The following is a 17,773-nucleotide window of genomic DNA, read 5'->3' as shown; positions in this document are numbered from 1 at the left end:
AGGGCGTCCTCTGTGCCTCCGCGCATGGGCTTCAAGGCGCTCAAAATCCGCATCTCAAGGCTGGAAAGGGTTGCGTCCGCAGGCAATCTGAATGAAATGGGAAGAAGGCATCTGGCAGACCTGATAGCCAAGCGCGACGCAATCCTGGCTAGGCCAGAATGGGAGTGGATAGAGGATGGAAATAGGTTGATAAAAACTTGCAAGCTGCCGCAGCTCCAGAGGAGCAATCTCATGCAGAAGTACTATGACTTCCGCCATTACGTACGTGAGGAGCGACTCCCCGTACAAGACGCGGCCAGAATGTTGGGAGACAGTCACTTGGAGGCTCTCAAGGGACATCCGGGCCAGTGGACAATCCGGCTAAGCCAGAAACACCGAGTCGGATTCCTGATGGACGAAGCCTCGCGGAGGATCGAGGTGCTGCAGATCGGGGATCACTTCACTGGCAGGGGGTGACAAGCTGACTTGCGAACGGGTTGGACTAGGGGACATTCAATTGCAATGTCTTTGACAGGTCATCATCTCTCGAATCAACATAAACATAATAAGTGCAGGCCGGGGTGTCATTAGTTATCACCATTGACGCTCCTATTTAGTGATACACTGGTCAAGGATCGAGCTTTACTCCGGGGGTCTGGTTCTTGGCTCATCGAACCTTGATTAGGGCCCTAATGTCAAAGGAGTCATCCTCGGTCAGATTGGAAGGGTGTAACACAGAGACGGCGATACGACGGAGACTGAATTCGTCAGTCGGGAATCAACTTGGCAGGCCGATAAGAACTATAGGAACTGCTAACCAAGCCAACCGATGAGCTACTAAAGGCGTCTCATCGGTTTGGTCGTAAAAAGGGGGCAACATTATAGTGAAAAAGCGTTCGTGGTGAAACGTGAACAATGTGTATAGCAGCGTCTCTTGCATCCAGTGAGTAAAACCATGGTGACCATGCAGAGAGAGCCACAAGATTGACGGGGATGCAACAGGAAGCAAGAATCAACCAAGAGTAGAGAGTAATTATGCTTAAGGCTTTCTTATCGAGTCTTACTGGGGCTTTGTATCCTGTCCTGTTATACAATGGCCGGGTGGATAACACCAGATACACCATGACCGTACGGGATCTGAACAATGCTCATCCGGGTGGCATCCGAGAAGAAAATTTTCACACGAGGAGGATGTTACCGAGGAAGAACATGATGAGGAGCATGATCTCGGCGATGAAGATTGCGAGGATGGGTCCGAAGGGGAGTTGGGGAACGAGAGATAGCACCGCTGAGGATGATGAAGCTTTTGACAATGAAGGCTCCGTCAGGGACGATGACCGTCATCAGTAAGGCGATTGGTACGTAATATACACGCGAGGGCATGTAATGCTCAAGAAGCAACTTTGCTCCTAACGCCAAAGGTACCCAGCAGAGGGCAATTCCATCGTTAGGTGATATGTGCTCACGATTTTGGTTCCAGACACCTTATAACTTAGTAGCCTAATTAATTACTAACTAATTGAAGATGTATTGCGGCACTGGGTTTCGTTGACCATTCGAGACGCTCTTTATTCTTGGTTACCATTACTAATTTGGTGAATGACGAGCTAATAACCTACCCCAAATATATTTAGCTTAGACTATTGAGACGGGCGTTTCGAACTGTAGGGGGTGGCAGCACCGGGCTGCAATATCTTGTAACTTCCAGCACACATACCCCTCGCCCTGGTAACACTCCCGCGCCCGCGCTTCCTTTCGCTCCCGCGGAGCCGTCGGTACTCTCCGCAGTAGTGGGTGTATCCGTATGCTATTACCTCCTGATCAAAGTCAACCCTAACCCGGACGGTATGAAAGTTTTTGGTGATTTTTTTTTCCTTTCTTTTGTTTCATCTTGATTCATCCAACGTCTCGGATCAGACCCTCTTTGGTTGTAACCTCTCCTTCAACCAGGCGAAGGCTTTCCTAAACCCATCGCCGACGCTTTCGTTGTTGTCTCGGGCGTTCTCCAAGCCTCCCGTCTTGAGTCCGCCGGGCAGCATCAGCCATATCAAGAGGATGAAGAGCAGGATGGCCAGCACAATGGGCTGCAGCACCTCGACGCCCTTGCTCTGCGCGATGGCCCCGACGGCGAAGGGGAACAGGGCGGCGCCGCCGCCGCCAAACGCCGCGGCGAACCCGATGGCCGACACGTGGTAGCTGGTCGGCAGCAGCTTGGTGGCAGCCACCACCGCGGCGGGGAAGAGGGGCCCCAGGAAGAAGCCCAGAAAGGTAACAAAGGTGACCGAGGCGGCGATGTTGGGTACCAGCCAGTACAGGAGCTGCAGGCCCACCGAGAGCAGCAGGTACGCCGCGATGGCCACCTTCTCGCCGATCTTGCCCGTCACGAAGCCCAGCACGACCCTCCCGACCGTCAGGCCGAGCCAGAAGAAGGTGGACGTCAGGCCGGCCAGGAACGGCTCGGCGTGCCGCACCCGGAGCATGAACGTGGTGATCCACCCGCCCAGCGACACCTCGGCGCCCACGTAGCCCAGCAGGAAGAGGGCTACCAGCCACACCACGGGCGACCGGAGCACCGTCCGCGTCGTGGTGCGCTTGCCCTCCTCGCCCTCGCCGCCTCGGCCGTCGCCGCTGTCTTCTCCAGCGTACCCCGCTCGCACGGCGGCGCGGTGCACCTCGGCCGTGGCCCGCCAGAAGGCCGGCACCATGAGGAACAGCACCAGGCCGTCGAGGCCGATCATGACGTAGTAGAAGGTGTACCAGGGCAGGCCGCCCTTGGTCACCATGGCGGTGGCGATGAGGGGGCCGATGGTGCCGCCGAGGCCGTAGCCGCCGTGCAGGACGCCGAGCAGCTCGTTGGCGCGGTGCATGTTTCCGACCCAGGCGTTCCAGGCCGAGTCCTCGATGCCGTTGCCGAAGCCAGTGAAGAGCAGGATGACGGGCAGCGCCGGGTAGGGAGGGTGGAACACGAGCGGGACGATGCCGATCAGCCGCGACACGGGCCCCATGAAGGCGACGCCCACCTGCCCCAGCCGGTGGTGGATCTGGTTGTTGAGCAGCGCCGCCAGGAGGTAGCCGGCGAAGGGCGAGAGGAAGACGAGCGAGACGACCGTGTAGCTGATGGAGTAGTAGGACTCGATCTGCATTCCGCTCCTGTCAGTTTCGCGTGTCGGACGGAAGGTTCAATTCCCCGACCCCAAAAAAAAGTGGTGAGGGGACAGGGGCAGGCCATGAGACATACGTATGGCAGCAGGGCCTGGAGGGAGGGTTAGCATGACAGACCGACACGAAATAGATGGCGACAGCATAAAAGAAAGGGATGTGGGGAGCTGAAGGGAAGCGGAAAAGGGAGGAGGGGGCATACACCGAGTGCGCCGTCTGTCATGCCCATGAGAATGAAGCTGTAGAGGATAGAGAAGTACCGGAAGATGTTCACGGCAGGGTCGTTCCATCGCTGGAGCTGCTGGCCCGACTGCGGCGAGCGCGTACCCGATTCCTCGTCGACGGCATCCTCGAGCGGCACCACTTTCTCGGAGTCGTTGTGGGCGTCCCGGTCGTCGCTCGGCGCGGTACCTTCGTGTATAGCCACATCTTCCGAGACAGCGGTAGCCATGTTGTTTTGTGCGGGAACCAGGGGATCGATCGCCCGAGTCTTGGGATGAATTGTTCACAACTCCAAGACTGCCGTTATCGGGCCGCCGTCGAGGAGACGCCACTCTATTTTATACTAGCGACTGAGCTCGTGATTCAGATTGAATTGAATTTCGGTCCTCATTCAGAAACCCCGAACTCGGTCCATTACCCCCTTGTAAAGGGCGCGGCCGGCCATCGCCCGTCAGGACGGTGCCAGGAGCCATGTTCGAGAGGCCAGACCGCAGGTTGTGTTCGAGCTGCCATCCTTCCTGATGGGTCGCTCTTGTGGTACACAGCAGCAAGTGGTATGCCAAAAAGTGGAGTGCGCAGTGCCCGCATCGAGCCTTCCTGCACTTGTTGGGCCGTGGTGACGCTTGATAAGGCAAGCTCTTGACCGCATACCGAAGATCTGCCGCCGGCCCGCCGCTGCCGACCCTTGCGGCAACCCATTCGAGGCAACTCCGCATCCGACTCCGCCCACAAAGTCCGCCGCTCCGAGCCGCACTTGTCGATTTTCGGCGCCCGCATGACCGGCTTTGAATTTTACATATCTGCAACCATCAGGTCGCATCGCATCATTGTGCAAAGCAGTTGATAAAACGACGGAGGAAAGCGTGCAGTTGCATCTCCTTACCCGAGGTTCTGGCGCCCGCGGCCCGGCTCTCGTATTAGACAACGCCTTCTCCGACACAAAGGCCGCAGCACCTGTGCGACGGTGCCGACGGGCATTTGTTGCTTTGCCTGGTCTGCATCTACACAGTGTACTGGACGGTGAGCTCACTTCGGAACTGCCATTCTTTCCGTGTTGAATCACTTGTAATATCGCCAACGTCTATTACGTAGTAATTATTAGCCCCCGGCCTCCGGTAGCGGTGTCGGCCACCGCAACGCGCTCCTTCTTCAAGCAGGAAGCTCCTAGTCTTGGCACCTTACGAGGCCCCCTATCAGACAGGCAGGGAACACCACATAACTACAGGGTACTAGGTCGTGCTATCGCTCCCCTATGCCAAGAGTAAAGGTAGGTTCACCAGACGCTTGTTATTAGTCTTTACCTATACGTGAGATGTTAAGCTTGTGTGGGTGCTTGCCAAAACATTTGACCTCTTCTCAGCAGCATTCTTACCTATAATTCATACCATCTAGCCTAAGCCTCATTCTCAAGATCCTTCTCTACCTAAGGTCAAGAAGAAGCGGGTACTATTTCGCACGAGAGGTGGTATTAATAGTCGCATGTGACCGCATCATGTGACCTCCACCACATATACCCCTAGCCCTCGTTTACTCCCGCTCTCACGCTTCCTTTGCCCTTGAAGACGGTCAGGCTACGCACGACGGTGAAGGCGCCAGAGCTGTGGCGTGGCGACCGGGGTGATGGTTAGATTTAATAGATCCGTTGACCTAGATCCTGATGAAGAGAATTGGTAACTATGAGGAACTATCGAGTCAGTCGACGTTGGAATTCCGAGACGACGCTTTGCTCGTGTATTCGTCTGTTGACACTGTATGAGAGGATACATACTGTACATTCAGGTTCCCGGGTGCTCCAGGCGGCATATGCCAGCCCTTTTATATCAAACAGGTCCATGGCCAAACTACGCTTCGTCTCCGCTTGAGTTCCAAGCTTCAGTCGCTCTCTGAATCACTGTTTTCCTTGATGTGTTGCCGAGGTCGCCGTCAAGCACGTCATCGCCGTGACTTGAAATCGGAAGAGCTTCGGGCTGCCCCTCGAGAGAGCTTTGTTCCCTCTAATCCTTTTCTTTCTTTCTTTCTTTCTTTCCTTCCTTCCTTCCTTCCTTCCTTCCTTCCTTCCTTCTTCTCTTATTTCACTCTTTCTAATTCACTCGCTCTGTGTCCAAGCATAAAGAGGCACCTTTAACTTGTTTGTCAAACTTTAGATGAAAGTCGAGCGACAGTCTAAGGCACTAAATAGCGGTGTTCTCGTTGCAGTGTCCCAATTTGGAAACGACGTCATCCGATATTAAGAATCCTGGAATTCAAATGCCAAAAAAAGACACCCAGAAAACGCCACGTCAATGCAAATCCTAGAACGGACCCCATCCGAATGCGCGAATCAACTCTGTAATTATATACATAACTATAGCTCTCCCCTTCACCACCGCTGCTACTACACCACAATCCCCCTCTGCGCCCACCCTTTCCTCCCCTTCCAGGCCCACAAGACCAGAGCGCAGGCGACCCACACGCTGGCGGCCATGGCCCAGAACGCGGGCGCGTAGCACTCCCGGCCGTAACAGAGGTTGTTGTCGTCGTCGTCTCCCTCCCCGGAACGAGCATCACCACCAGCACCAACCCCGCCAGCTCTACCGGGCGAGGCCTGCCTCTGCGCGCCGGCCTGGTATACGGCGGAATAGACGACCCCCCAGAGGGTCGCGCCGAGGGCGGGGAACATGGCGACGATGCCCCAGTTGGTGGCGAAGTTCTCGACGCCCCAGATGACGGTGATGATGATCGGGGTGAGGCTGAAGACGGCGCCGTAGCCGGCGCCGACGAGGCCCGACACGATCCAGAAGCGGCCGCCGTGGTTCTGGACGAGGCCCGCGGCGAGGCCGGCGAGGCCGAGCGAGAGGAGGGCGGCGAAGAAGAGGAGGAAGGTGACGCGCGAGACGGAGAGGCGGCGGCGGTCGCCGCCGCCACTGCTGCTGCTGGTGATCTGGACGTGCCCGGCCCCGGGGCTGGGCGCGAGCAGGTCGGTTAGGGTTCCGGTAAGCAGGCGCATGGCGGTACTGGTCACGCCGACGATGGAGACGTGTGTGGCGGCCGAGGTGGGTGCGCCGCCGCCACCGTAGCGCGGGGCCGGGTTCGGCGGGTAGAGGGTCTTGATGACGGTGCCCATGTTGTTGATGAAGGCCTCGCCTGGGCCGATCATGAAGAAGAAGCCGAGGGCGAAGCACCACATGGTGTGGTCCGTCAGGAAGCGGCGGGTCTCGGCGTTGAGAACCCACTGCTTCCTTAGCCGGGCCTCCTCCTCTTCGGGGTCCTTGACATCTTCCAGCTCGTCGAAGGGGTCCGCCCTCTCCGCCACCGCTCCGTACCCATTGCCGCGAATCTCTGCTGCCGCCCTCCCCGGGGTGAGCATGGCGCTCCCGTCGAGGATCCCGCTGCGCTCGAGTTCCTCCACCGCCTCCTCGATCAGGTCCTCCTCGTCCACAATCTGGAGCCCAAACGCGCCCGCCACGCCGACCGCGACGAGCAGCACGGCCAGAAAGACAAAGAAGCGCGGCACGTCGACCTCGCTCTCGGCGCCGCCGCTCGGGAGCTGCCGGTTGGCAAACAGCCGGCTCCCCACCTGGCTCAACCACATGCCGCTCAGGCCGAACGCGGCGATGGGCAGGGCCACCGCCAGGCCCCTGTGCTTGCCCCTGCCAAAGTTCTTGGCGCACGTCGCGACGGCGCTCAGGTACATGGCACACGTGCCGACGCCGATGGCGACGAAGGCGAGCACCATCAGCGCGTACCAATGATGCGCCGCGCTGCCGTCGTTGTCGTCGTTGTTGTCGTTGCCGTCACCACCTCCACCGACACCACCACCATGGCCTGCCACGACCCTCTCGGCGCGCACGTAGGCGGCCGCGGCGCCGGCGTAGCCGCCCCCGAAGGCGAGGGCGGCCAGCAGGGAGAGCGGGGCGGGGCCGGCGCGGTCGCACAGGTACCCCAGCAGGGAGACGGGGGCGTACATGGCGACGGAGGCGGCCGAGGCGAGGCCGTTGACCTCGAACTGGGAGTAGCGCAGGCGCTGCTGGAGGACGGAACCGTAGAGGGAGAAGATGGTGACGGAGCCGGCGCAGAGGGCCGACAGGAGCGCCGACACGAGCGAGAGGCTCCGGCGCAGGCGGGCCTGCCGCCTCCGGCGCGACGACGCCGAGCGCAGCGACGAGGAGGACGAGGCGGTGGTGGTGGTGGACGCCGGGCTCGAGACCGCCGACAACATGCTCGACGACGGAGAGCAGAGGAGCGGAGAGGCCTCGTCGTCGCCTCGCGTGGCCGGCCGGGGTGGGAGGGAGGCCATTCTTTTTTTTCTCTCTTTCTGGCGGTCGGACGGTTAGATTGCGAGATGATGGCGATAAATTGAAAAATATCGGATGTAGTCCCGCACGTTATTATCCGTATTACTGTAGGGAGAGACGGGTGAGTCGGACAACGGTGGAGTCGGGATGGATTTCGGTCGGCGGGTACGGAGTAGGCGGGCGTCAAAGGCTCGAGGAATCGGATCGGCCGATAGAGGCCATCAAGAGTATTGTTTTCTTCACGTCGGCATGGATCGCATCTTCACGAGGACGTGCGCGTGAAATGATGTTTTGGTGGTCGATCGATCGACGTAGCGACGTGAGTTAGCTCGATTGGGTCTCATGAACACCGGATCTGGGGTTCTCCAGAGAGCGGAACAGTACTGGAAGGTCCTGCGTGGATGAATTGGCGGGAGGGATGACCTCAGCTGGTAGGTGCTCGGCGCTGCCAAGCCAACTATCTTGCATGGATTACGGGCAGTTACCGATAAGATACCTGAACCATAACTTCACTCTTGACCAAATCACCAGCACCCTATTCCCATATATATGCTTGGGTATGCGTGGATGTGTATACAGAATATCTGTGTGTGTTTATATACTGCGACTCGGTAGACCAAAGCATTCGTCCTAGACATGCATCCTTTCAACTCTCCGGTTCAAGTTGTTATATGTTCTCGAGCAAGAGGTGCTCAGCGGAGACCTCGTCAACTTGAAGCGTGAAACCGTTCTCTTGAATATAGATGCCACTCCCCCTAAAATGTGTCAAGACTCTATAAGAAGGCATTCTTTGGACTATTATACAACCAACCCTTTGGCGGGTTGGGCACATATGCCCAAGCGCTCTATGATCTATGTGAAGTATTCTCGCCGAGAGACAAAACAGAACCAGACCCCGCCCCTAGAAACACAAAAGAAAAATAGGATCAGGTTGTTTCCCCTCCCAGAAATCCACACAAGATACCCGTCTCCTCGAGGTGCCTATGCCTGTCTCGTGCCGCGTTGTTGTTGTGCTGCCATGAGCAAGCCAAGGGGAGCATGCATAGTGCACGTACTATGTGTACTGTATGCATCTTTCAGTCCCACTTTTTTTGCTTGCCGTTCCCCCATCACCTCAAAACACCCCCTTTTTCACATCCCCGTCCCCAAACCTCGTCCTCAACATCGAAAATCACATCGTGATATCGTTTATTTGCTAATTTCAATCCCCCCAACTGCGCCTAGTACTCGCTTCACGTCACTATCAAGGGATGAATGGTTAGTTTGTGAACGGTAAAGACGTAAAAAAGGTAGGGGAATCGCTGGGTGAGGGACGGGCAAGCTTTGATTCCGGGAAATACGCACCCGTAGATGGCGAACTGGCCGGCAGTGAGGGTGCCGACCATGAAGAGACGAGCACCGATACCGGCATAGGAGCCGCGCAAGCCGAGCTCCTTGGCGATCTTGATCAGGCGGCTGGTGGTGCTCTCACCCGGGGCACCCTTGGTCTTGTTGATCTTGCTGAGCATGGTGTCGGCGGGCTGGGAGACGATGGCGGCAGCGAAACCAGCAATCAAACCGCTACCAAGGTTGGCAACAGTCTGCATGCTGTTGGACATGTCCTTCTTGGGGAAGACGCGGAAGACAGCCTCGGCAACCTTCTCGTAGACGACGAACTTGGCCATGGTGTAGGGGATCCTGTTTGACTTGCGTCAGCAATTCTGCGCAGACAGAGGGGCGCTTGCGTCCCCGAGTGGTCATCTACTTACTGTTTGAACAGGATGGGACCGAAGCCGGCGTAGAAGGCGCCGACACCCTCCTGCCTGAGCATCTTGCCGAAGCCGCTGACGAGGCCGCTGGCATAGGTGGGCTCGGAGACGAGGCGGATACGGGTGGCCTCGAGCGGGCAGAGGGCGATGTCGGCAAAGAACTCGGCGGCGGCGGACGAGGCGAGGTAGACGCCGGTCCGGTACTTGGAGGCGGTGTCGTAGCCGAGGTAGTTGATCCACTGCTGCTTGAAGAACTCGTAGCCGCCGAACTTGAAGGCGCCCTGGAGGAAGTAGCCGGCGAAGGTCGGGCCGGCGCCGGTGAGCAGGGCAGCAGCGCCCTCGTTCTGGACGACCTTCTTGAAGCCGCCAATCATGCCATTGTTGTAGGTGGCAGGGTCGAGCTGGATACGGGTCTTGACGCTGGAGGGGAGACTCTCGCGTTAGCGGCCACGGTCGCGGTGCGTAAGCAAGAATCCGCGCGGCACGTGGCGCAACGTGGCGCGCGGGCGGTTTCCGAGAATTAGGCAACGTACACATCAACGGGCGTCAGAGCGCCGTGGGTGACGGAACAGCAGATAGCGCCGGCAAGGGCGAATCTGGAGTAGAGCTGGACGCCGCTGAGGGGGGCAGCGGGAGTATCGACCTTGGCAGCCATTGTATCTGACTTTAGAATTAAAGAAAATTAAGGACTGAGTGGAGTTATGTCGACGCTCGGAAGGATCACGAGGGTCGGACGGAGAGACAATTGGGCTTGGGGAGCGGAATTGGGGTGTGGTTTGGCAGTGCGCCTTTTTGGAAAAAGAGAGTTTAGGTATGGAGGTGGCTTAAAGTCCGGGAGAAGGGACCTGGGAAAAAAAATTGACCGGTAATTCCCGGATACACGGCGGCGCGAATGCACGGGCCACACAGCCAGCAATCCCATCGTGTCTTGGCTCGCTTGGCGAGGAGAGCCAACCGCAATCCTTCCGTTTATCAATTCCGCAAGCGAGAAATACCTCCGTCCTCGGTTCACGAACTCCAGAGCACAAATTGGAATAACCACCTCGACATTGCAACCAGACGCCAAAAAAAAAAAAAATTTAGTCGTGAAGTCTCGCTTTCTCTCAAATGTACCTTCCTTTTTTTTCCCTAATTGGCTCTCGAGGCTGTTTGTCTGCCGCTCTCTCCGGTTGGTGATATCCTATGTCTCCTCCGAAGGGCTTGGCACCTGTCAGGGCGGTCCCAAGATGCATGTGCCTTGCTGACTCGTTCGGATGGTGCATTTGCTCGTCATTCCTTGGGTGGGAGGGTTTCACGGATCTCGGGCATGGCGGCATTTCCGCAGATCAGGGACTTGTTACATACCTTATGTAATCCGCACTTCCCTGCTTGGTACGTCAGGTACCTCCAGATAACTAAGATAGGTTAGGTCTGTACTACTAATCTGTATCGCAGTGCGAAGCTCATGTATTCCATATGAGCCTTATTTCTAACTTCACATCAACTTCAGTTTTTCGCCAATGCGCTCAGGTTGATGATGCCGTCATTTACGGCCAAGGGAGTTTGAGTTTTACACTGTTAACTTGCAGAGGCGTCTACAAGCAGAGACATCTCCGCCTGTCCGAATTACCGAGAAAAACATGGGCCGCCCCAGAGCTTGGCCACCAAGGTTCCCAAGATAGTGAGTGGCGAAGTTTTGGCCGTGACATGTTTTTCATCCGCGTGCCTTTTCACGGAGCTCGTCTGCTAGCCTCAGCAAATAGAACTCTCGTGCTTCGGCTGGCAACTTCTTGAAGCTGTTCGCGATGCGGGCAATGTCCTGCCTCCCCTTTTCGTAAGCGGCGAGATCGCGATTGCCGTACACGTCCCGGCCGGCGGCGTAATGGACACTATCGAGATCCTTGAAGAAAACGTTCACTGCGATGCTCTCTTTCGAGGTCGGCGTCGCAGTGTGAAGCCAAAGGGGAGGCAAGAACAGCACCTCTCCTGGAGATAGCACTGCTTCTTGGGGATGAGTGTGAGCGAGCTCGGGTGAGCCCAGCGACGAGAAAACATCCACGCTGGAGCTGGACGCTCCAGGCGCGAAGGACAAACGCTCGACGTCCGACGGAGGGAAGAGGAGAAGTCGCTTCGAACCGCCAATCTGGCAGTAGACATTCGCCATGACCTGCACCATCGGTGTTAATATATTGGAGGAGAGAAGGGTGCGATCGATTGCGAAGAACCGCATCACGTACGTCGTAATGTAGCCACATATTCACCGGCCCAGACAGCCTCAACACGGAACTGAACAAGCTCTCCTCGACGAGTGAGAGCTCGGGAGGCAACAGAAAATCAGCAGCCAACGCCGGGAAGTCGTCCGCCAACATCGCCGGCCTCTCGGACGGCTTCTCGTGCGACAACGCCCTTAGGTACACCCTCTCGCCCTGTTTCACCTTTCGTACAAAATCGCCGAGCTCGGTCGTGACGTAGCGGAAGTTCTTGGTCGTGAAATCCATGGCCTGCGTCGCAGCTTCGTGGATGACAACCTTATTGCCTTGTCAGCTCGGGCACCAACAAGCAGGTAACGGCGAGCTCCCACCTTGCGATCTGACCCGACCCTGTCGACGAGGTACTCCAGAGTCCATGTGGATACGCAGCGGCCCAGGTCCAACCCTTCTAGTACTGCCGGTCGCCCTTCGCGCACGATCTCGAGGAAATCACCCGCTGACTTCAGCTTCAACCTGGGGATGGCCGTGATTTGAGCGGGTTCGCCGCTCTGCTGGTTCTTGGTGGGGACTGGCAGACTGCGTTGGGTCGGAGCTATGTCGATACTCTTTTCGTAAACCCATTGAGGCAACGACGGAGAGACTCTCGCTTCCGCAGTCCCCAGCCCTGGAATGCGGATGGTATATACCCCCTTATTCCAGAAGGTACCCATGGAGAAGCACGTGGCTCCGCCTCCGACCACCACGACGCTGCCGTCTGGCAGCAACACGGCCGAGTGCCCAACAAAAAGAGGTCGTGGTGCTGATCCTTGCGCGCCCGAGGACTCGACTGTCAGTTGACAAGTGACAGTGAGCTCACCTTTGGATACGGAGCACAAGAGGACCTCATCGCGACGAGTCAGCAGATGGTCCCGAGCTACGCCGCCCAGCAGAACAAGCACATCGCCGTGCTGAAGACCGGTTGCGCCAAATCGTGTCAAGAGGCGCCTTTCAGCGTCTGTTCCCAAAATTCCGGTGATGCTCATAGGACGGAATTTGATAGTTGGTTTCTGTGCTTCTGTTAGCTCGCGTACGTACATAGATAGACCAGGGCAGCGGCGAGTAAGACGTGCATTGATAGCTGAGACGTCCGCTTCCCAGTACATGATCTGGTCCGAGATGAGGGAATCCTCGAGACCGCCGGCATACACGCCATTGAAGACACCTCCAGAACTCTCGCCGCTGCAAGAAAGTACCGCTCCATACACCGCAGCCGGCTTCTCGCCGACTATATCGCAGTCCACCCACCCGGCCTCGGGATGGTAGACAAGACAGCCGCCGAACGCCATCTCGCCCCTGCCACCAACAAGCAAGGCCAAACCCGAGCGACCCAGGGCTGTGACCGAGTGCCTGTACAGGGGTGTGGGAAGATCATGTGTCTGTTTCCATGTCTTTGTCTCCTTGTCGAAGAGCCAGCAGTCCTTCAGCGGATCGCAAGGTCGACCTCTCCCACCTGCCAACAGCACCTCGTTCCCGCCAAGGTCCGTCAATGAATGACACATCCTTGCCGTTGGACCTCCCCCTCCGAACGTGAGTGGCTCTTTGCCATCCAAGCCCCCCTGCCGGAAGACGTCGCATGATTGAAGCCGGCTCTTGGAGCCAAGTCCCAAGACATTGAGTACCGACAACTGTGTTTGCTCATCAGATCCGCCCGGAGACAGCCACATCGCCGCCGCAAACCGTCGTTGGCCCTTGACCCCCGGGCACTCGTTGAAGCGCATTTCTGTCGGCTCGGCGGGAATCTCCGCACTGACGGGCAGCGACGGGGCTGGTATCGCGGCCGCGTCGCTCCCCACCTTTGCGTGGACGAGGCAATAGTGGCTCGCAAAGAGGGCAAACTCCTCCCACTCGTCAAACTCCTCGATCTCGTCCAGCTGAAGGCGTTCGGACCGGGACAGGAAGGTCTCGTCGGCCCACACTTGCCACAGTGTCCGAACGTTGACCGAGTCCCAGCCGCGGGAAGAGAAGCGCTCGTACTGATCGGCGACAGTTGGGTAGCTGCTGACCGACTTCAGCTGCGTGTTGAGCTTGTCGAAGTGCGTGAGCATGGTTGAGGCGAAGGGATGCTGGCTGCCGTCGGGGAGAATCTGCTCCAAGAGTACGAACTCGGCTGAAGACAGTCAGCGCTGCATCGCCGACGCGCTCGCCACGGAGGACGAGGACGACTCACCATTTCCGACGGTTGAAGCCCACCAGATCACCTCGTCGGCCCCCTCCCTCTCCATATAGGTGATGGACACCTCGGCGACAAAGATGAAGTCACATTCCGAGAGATCCCCTACCGCGGCTTCCAGCCCTTTCTGCAGGGTCCCCAGGTCTCTTAGGTCGCACCCGATCTGGACATACTGCTCGCTCTCAAAGGCAATCGGTGCGATTGAGGCGGAAGCCTCCTTCACCCCGGTAAACGCCCTCAGCAGCTCCGGCGTACCCAGCACAGTCCGCCTCTTCCTCTCGATCAGGTCTGGGAAATCGACGTCCACAAACTTGACGCCGGCGCAGTCCTCGGGGTACCGGGTAAGGCATTGCCACGGGAGGACGTCACTGGTAGTAATGCCGATTCCTCAGGCGGTAGGGGCTCTCGTCAGCACAGTAACACCAAACAAACAGACGAGAAGAGGGATATGACGAATGTGGCGGGGAAAAAAAAAGGAATCGGCAGAATCACCGACCTGCCACAACCCAGATTGACGACAACGCCCTTCCTCCCCCTCTTCCTCTTCTCCCTCTCCTCCTCCTCCTCCTCATCCTCCTCATCCTCCCCTCCTTCCTCAGGCCGCCCATGCTGCTGATGCTGCTGCTGCCGCGGCCGCCGGAGGGTCCGCAAAAAGTTGCGCACTAAGACGTCGACTGCCCGCAAGCGTAGCCAGTAGCCGCGGTTGATGAGCGGGGCGCGGCGCTGGAACTTGGGCACAAAATAGCGGAAGAAGGGCGGCTCATCGGCGTGGTAGAGCTTCTCGACGCTGCGCTTGGAGACGATGCTGCTGCTGTTTGTCTGCGGGCGTTTAGAGGAGACCCGCGGGAAGGGTTTGTTGGCATCTCGTGAGCGAGTGGTGGATCAAAAGAAAAGGAGTATCCAGGGGAAGGTAAGTCGGCAGGTAAAAAAAAAAAAAGGTCAAGGTAGGTAGGTAGGTAGGTAGGTAGGTAGGCAGGAACCGAGATGCTCAAGGAGAGGGGCTGACTATAAAGAAACGGGCAGGGGAGGAGCACTGCAAAGGAGCGAGGAGAGGAAAAGAAGCCAAAAAAACGGGGTATGCGCACCGCCATGACTTGGTCGTCTTGAGCCTTGGCTTGGGCAGACTTGACTTGGCCGGCGCCGGCCGCCGCGCCGTCGTCTTGCTGCGTTCCCTTACGTTTCCTGGCCATTCTGCTGTAGCCACCCAAGACCCTCGGTACTGCTGGGGCGTCGTCACAAATCGTGCAGATCAATGCGGCTCTCTATCTCTCGAAAGGTAAAGGATCTTCAAAATACTGGTTAAACTGCAGAGCTTTATAAGTTAGGTGAAAGCGGCAAGTCATAAGATATCCACATTTTACATGCGCTCACCTCTGAAAACCACCGGATCCACACAGCATCATTCTGGACAGAGCATGCCTTCATCTAATAGCGATTCCAGAACGCCAACTTGCCACCACTAGGTGACACACATGTCTCTTTTAAATGATGGTCACACTGTTATCTACGCGCTGCTCCTTTTTAGCGCTCAGAACACAGCTTCAACACTGGCGCGGTTCAGTCGGAGGAGCCTTGGTCCTAAGAGACTCTCAGGGTTAGGGCTGTATGTACATACTGTACATACATACATAGATCGCTTGCAAGTCTGGCCGCTCGGCAACAAGCCCCTTATGAACTAACAAACGCCAATTGTGCCGCAGAGGATGAAGACTGGGCAAATGACCTTTAAATGAAAAGACGTTTGGCTGAATCTCATGTCCTGACAAGAGAACCCTTCGGAATGTATGTCTTTTCTCGCTCTTCTGTCCTATGTCGAAACCATTCCATCTCTCGGTGAAGTTGAGAGTAATCGATGCGCCCCTTTTTCATTTCTCCAAGTTGTTTTTGATGGTATTCAGTCGGGCTTCTTCAAGCCTTTCCTTAATTTGCTCGTCATCTTCCGCAGCATCATCCCAGACATATTCGTCGCTGTCTTCGTCCTTCATGTTTTCGTCACCGCCAGCCTGGCATTCGACTGCACAACTGGTCTCCCTATTGTTGCTCTTGGCCCAGTATCTACGGAGCGCTACAAATTCATGAGATCAGCAGTTCATGGTTCTCCCGCCCGGCCAGAAAGAAGCATAGTTCGTAGCGTGCCCACCTTGTGCTTCTTCGTAAGAATCGCAGAAACTCGAACCGAAGTTGGGCGACGGCGGCTCGACAAGAAATTCCGACATGCCCTCCTTTCCGTCCCTGAGACCAGAAGTGTCGGCTGCTGTAGCGGTTTTCGTTACCTGCTTGAAGAGAGCCGCCTGCGACCGGCGTCTCGGCAGCGGACAAGGGCTGCGGTTGCTGCATCGCTGGAAGTTTGTGATGGGCTTTTTCTGCCGGCTGACTGAGTACGAAGTTTTTCCATCAAACAACTTCGGCTTCTCAGCCTTCTTGAGTGTTTGGGACTCCATGTGTGGTTGCTCTGTGAACGCGGACCTAATAGCAGTTGTTGTCGCGTTCGGTTTAACAGGGGGGCCACGTATCTAGAGCCAGCAGTTGGTGATCGCAAAAAGTTGAGTTCTGATCATTGCTTTAGTGAAACAACAGAGAAAAATTGGGGAGAAGAAATTGTGCCGGGAAGGTATGGGCTTGCTGTTAGGAAGGTAAGCAGGGGGGAATTTATGGGATGAGAGATCCTCATGAAGCCAACAGGGTACACCACCAGCATGGGAGTCCCCCGCTCACTAACATGATAGATACTATGGAATATTTAAGACTCAGATATCGTTCTCAGTCTCACTGTTCAAAGGCATCGTTTGCACTGATGTCCCGGTGTCTGAGCTTGATGCCCCTTAGCCCCTATCTGTGTTATCGAGCAAAGAAACTTAGAGAAGCCATTTGTTTCTGCTCTACTAATACTTTCATTCATGCTCAGTGAGGACGGTAGTGCTCTCTATTCTCCATGGCTTTTCCAGGGTGTTGGTGCATAGATTCTCTCGCCTCTTGAGACTCGATGAGGTAGGCCAGTCTGGTCCAAGAAGGCACCGACACAATCATCCAAGATCATACCCTGTTTTTAAAGCGGGATGTCTCCATAGTAGGTACCGAATGCTCTACGAGAAACCATCACTGTCGGGTCTGATCTACGTTGGGAACTCAAAAGGTCTTTCGAAGAAAACAATGCCCCACGCATTTGCCTCAGACATTGGTCAGGGCTGACTTTAGCGTCTGGCCCCGATCACTCGTCTCGTATGATAAGTAAGTAGTATACCTCTGCTGGACGGATCTCTATCGAGGCACTTGGTGCTTTTTTCTTCATGGTCTCTCTCCTTCTCCTTGTTTGACAGTCTCTCACGTCGCCGACAAACCGCCAAGTAACCATGGTAGTTGCTTGTGTTGAACCTTTACTTGCCGCTTACCCACTTTTGTGCATGGTGTTTGTCAAGGATGCCATGTAGCGGGAGGCCGACGTGGAAATCCTAGAATGACATCAACCGTCAATAGCGTCGTCCAGTTGCCGTTGTCTACACTACGAACGAGACGAATAATAGCATAATGTTCTTATGCTGGTGAGCAGGCCGTAATCGGCGACCAATCACTCGGCAGCAGAGGCTCGGGAAAGTGTTAGCATTGACTAACATTAAGCGAGGGGCGCCCTGCGTTGCGGCAGGGAGCGGGAGCGGGAGCGGGAGGTCAAGGGACGTCCAAGCTCCACGCTTCCCACCCCCAGATCTGCAGAGCCGCAACACAACTTCAACTCCTGTCACGATTGCTTGCAGCTCTAGTCGCTCTCCGGTTTCGCATCCCTTCTACGCACGCGAGTGGCCGTGATTCCGATGGGACAAGAGACCCTTGCCGGCCCTCCGCCGCCACGGCAACGCTAGCGATAGTTAAACGATGCGATCGCGACTTAGCGGCCCCACAACCGGCAAGCCCACTGACCTACCCTGACTTTCGTACATACCTTCCCGCGATCGTCCCAAAAAAGAAAAATAAATCCACTTTTACCGCGCAGCGGACGGA

General features: G+C 56.5%; 5 protein-coding genes across 5 annotated transcripts; all 5 read right to left on the bottom strand.

Moving 5' to 3' along the window:
• Window positions 1-1,495: 1,495 nt before the first annotated feature.
• On the bottom strand, window positions 1,496-3,903 carry MYCTH_2312413 (uncharacterized protein). The gene is made up of 3 exons (XM_003667014.1): window positions 3,341-3,903; window positions 3,218-3,232; window positions 1,496-3,116 (listed from the first exon to the last, which is right to left on the bottom strand). Exons 1-3 carry the CDS (start codon window positions 3,587-3,589, stop codon window positions 1,893-1,895), a joined length of 1,488 nt encoding a protein of 495 aa, XP_003667062.1. The 5' UTR covers window positions 3,590-3,903; the 3' UTR covers window positions 1,496-1,892.
• Window positions 3,904-5,609: 1,706 nt separating this feature from the next.
• MYCTH_2312411 (uncharacterized protein) lies at window positions 5,610-7,831 on the bottom strand. The gene is made up of 2 exons (XM_003667013.1): window positions 7,724-7,831; window positions 5,610-7,654 (listed from the first exon to the last, which is right to left on the bottom strand). The coding sequence occupies exon 2, from the start codon at window positions 7,634-7,636 to the stop codon at window positions 5,735-5,737; it is 1,902 nt and encodes a 633-aa protein (XP_003667061.1). The 5' UTR covers window positions 7,637-7,654; window positions 7,724-7,831; the 3' UTR covers window positions 5,610-5,734.
• Window positions 7,832-8,405: 574 nt separating this feature from the next.
• On the bottom strand, window positions 8,406-10,163 carry MYCTH_2316652 (uncharacterized protein). The gene is made up of 4 exons (XM_003667012.1): window positions 9,916-10,163; window positions 9,383-9,802; window positions 8,979-9,311; window positions 8,406-8,874 (listed from the first exon to the last, which is right to left on the bottom strand). Exons 1-4 carry the CDS (start codon window positions 10,035-10,037, stop codon window positions 8,823-8,825), a joined length of 927 nt encoding a protein of 308 aa, XP_003667060.1. The 5' UTR covers window positions 10,038-10,163; the 3' UTR covers window positions 8,406-8,822.
• Window positions 10,164-11,075: 912 nt separating this feature from the next.
• MYCTH_2136117 (uncharacterized protein) lies at window positions 11,076-14,970 on the bottom strand (the record flags this gene model as incomplete). Its single annotated transcript, XM_003667011.1, has 7 exons — window positions 11,076-11,528; window positions 11,599-11,889; window positions 11,943-12,617; window positions 12,696-13,717; window positions 13,778-14,148; window positions 14,277-14,599; window positions 14,866-14,970. The coding sequence occupies 7 exons, from the start codon at window positions 14,968-14,970 to the stop codon at window positions 11,076-11,078; spliced, it is 3,240 nt and encodes a 1,079-aa protein (XP_003667059.1).
• A 675-nt stretch (window positions 14,971-15,645) lies between these two features.
• MYCTH_2130987 (uncharacterized protein) lies at window positions 15,646-16,221 on the bottom strand (the record flags this gene model as incomplete). Its single annotated transcript, XM_003667010.1, has 2 exons — window positions 15,646-15,845; window positions 15,921-16,221. 2 exons carry the CDS (start codon window positions 16,219-16,221, stop codon window positions 15,646-15,648), a joined length of 501 nt encoding a protein of 166 aa, XP_003667058.1.
• Between the last annotated feature and the right edge of the window lie 1,552 nt (window positions 16,222-17,773).

Source organism: Thermothelomyces thermophilus, chromosome 7 (assembly GCF_000226095.1).
Source record: "Thermothelomyces thermophilus ATCC 42464 chromosome 7, complete sequence".
NCBI lineage: Eukaryota > Fungi > Ascomycota > Sordariomycetes > Sordariales > Chaetomiaceae > Thermothelomyces > Thermothelomyces thermophilus.
Note: the sequence above shows the minus strand (reverse complement) of the source record. Positions and strands in the feature narration are given on the sequence as shown.

Excerpts from the sequence above, each read along its gene's own strand:
- MYCTH_2312413 (XM_003667014.1), bottom strand. The coding sequence starts at position 3,589 with ATGGCTACCGCTGTCTCGGAAGATGTGGCTATACACGAAGGTACCGCG.
- MYCTH_2312411 (XM_003667013.1), bottom strand. The coding sequence starts at position 7,636 with ATGGCCTCCCTCCCACCCCGGCCGGCCACGCGAGGCGACGACGAGGCC.
- MYCTH_2316652 (XM_003667012.1), bottom strand. The coding sequence starts at position 10,037 with ATGGCTGCCAAGGTCGATACTCCCGCTGCCCCCCTCAGCGGCGTCCAG. Across the intron at positions 9,803-9,915 it reads GCTCTGACGCCCGTTGATGT|CGTCAAGACCCGTATCCAGC; the intron begins GTACGTTGCCTA and ends TCTCCCCTCCAG. Across the intron at positions 8,875-8,978 it reads GGCCAGTTCGCCATCTACGG|TGACGTGAAGCGAGTACTAG; the intron begins GTGCGTATTTCC and ends ATCCCTTGATAG.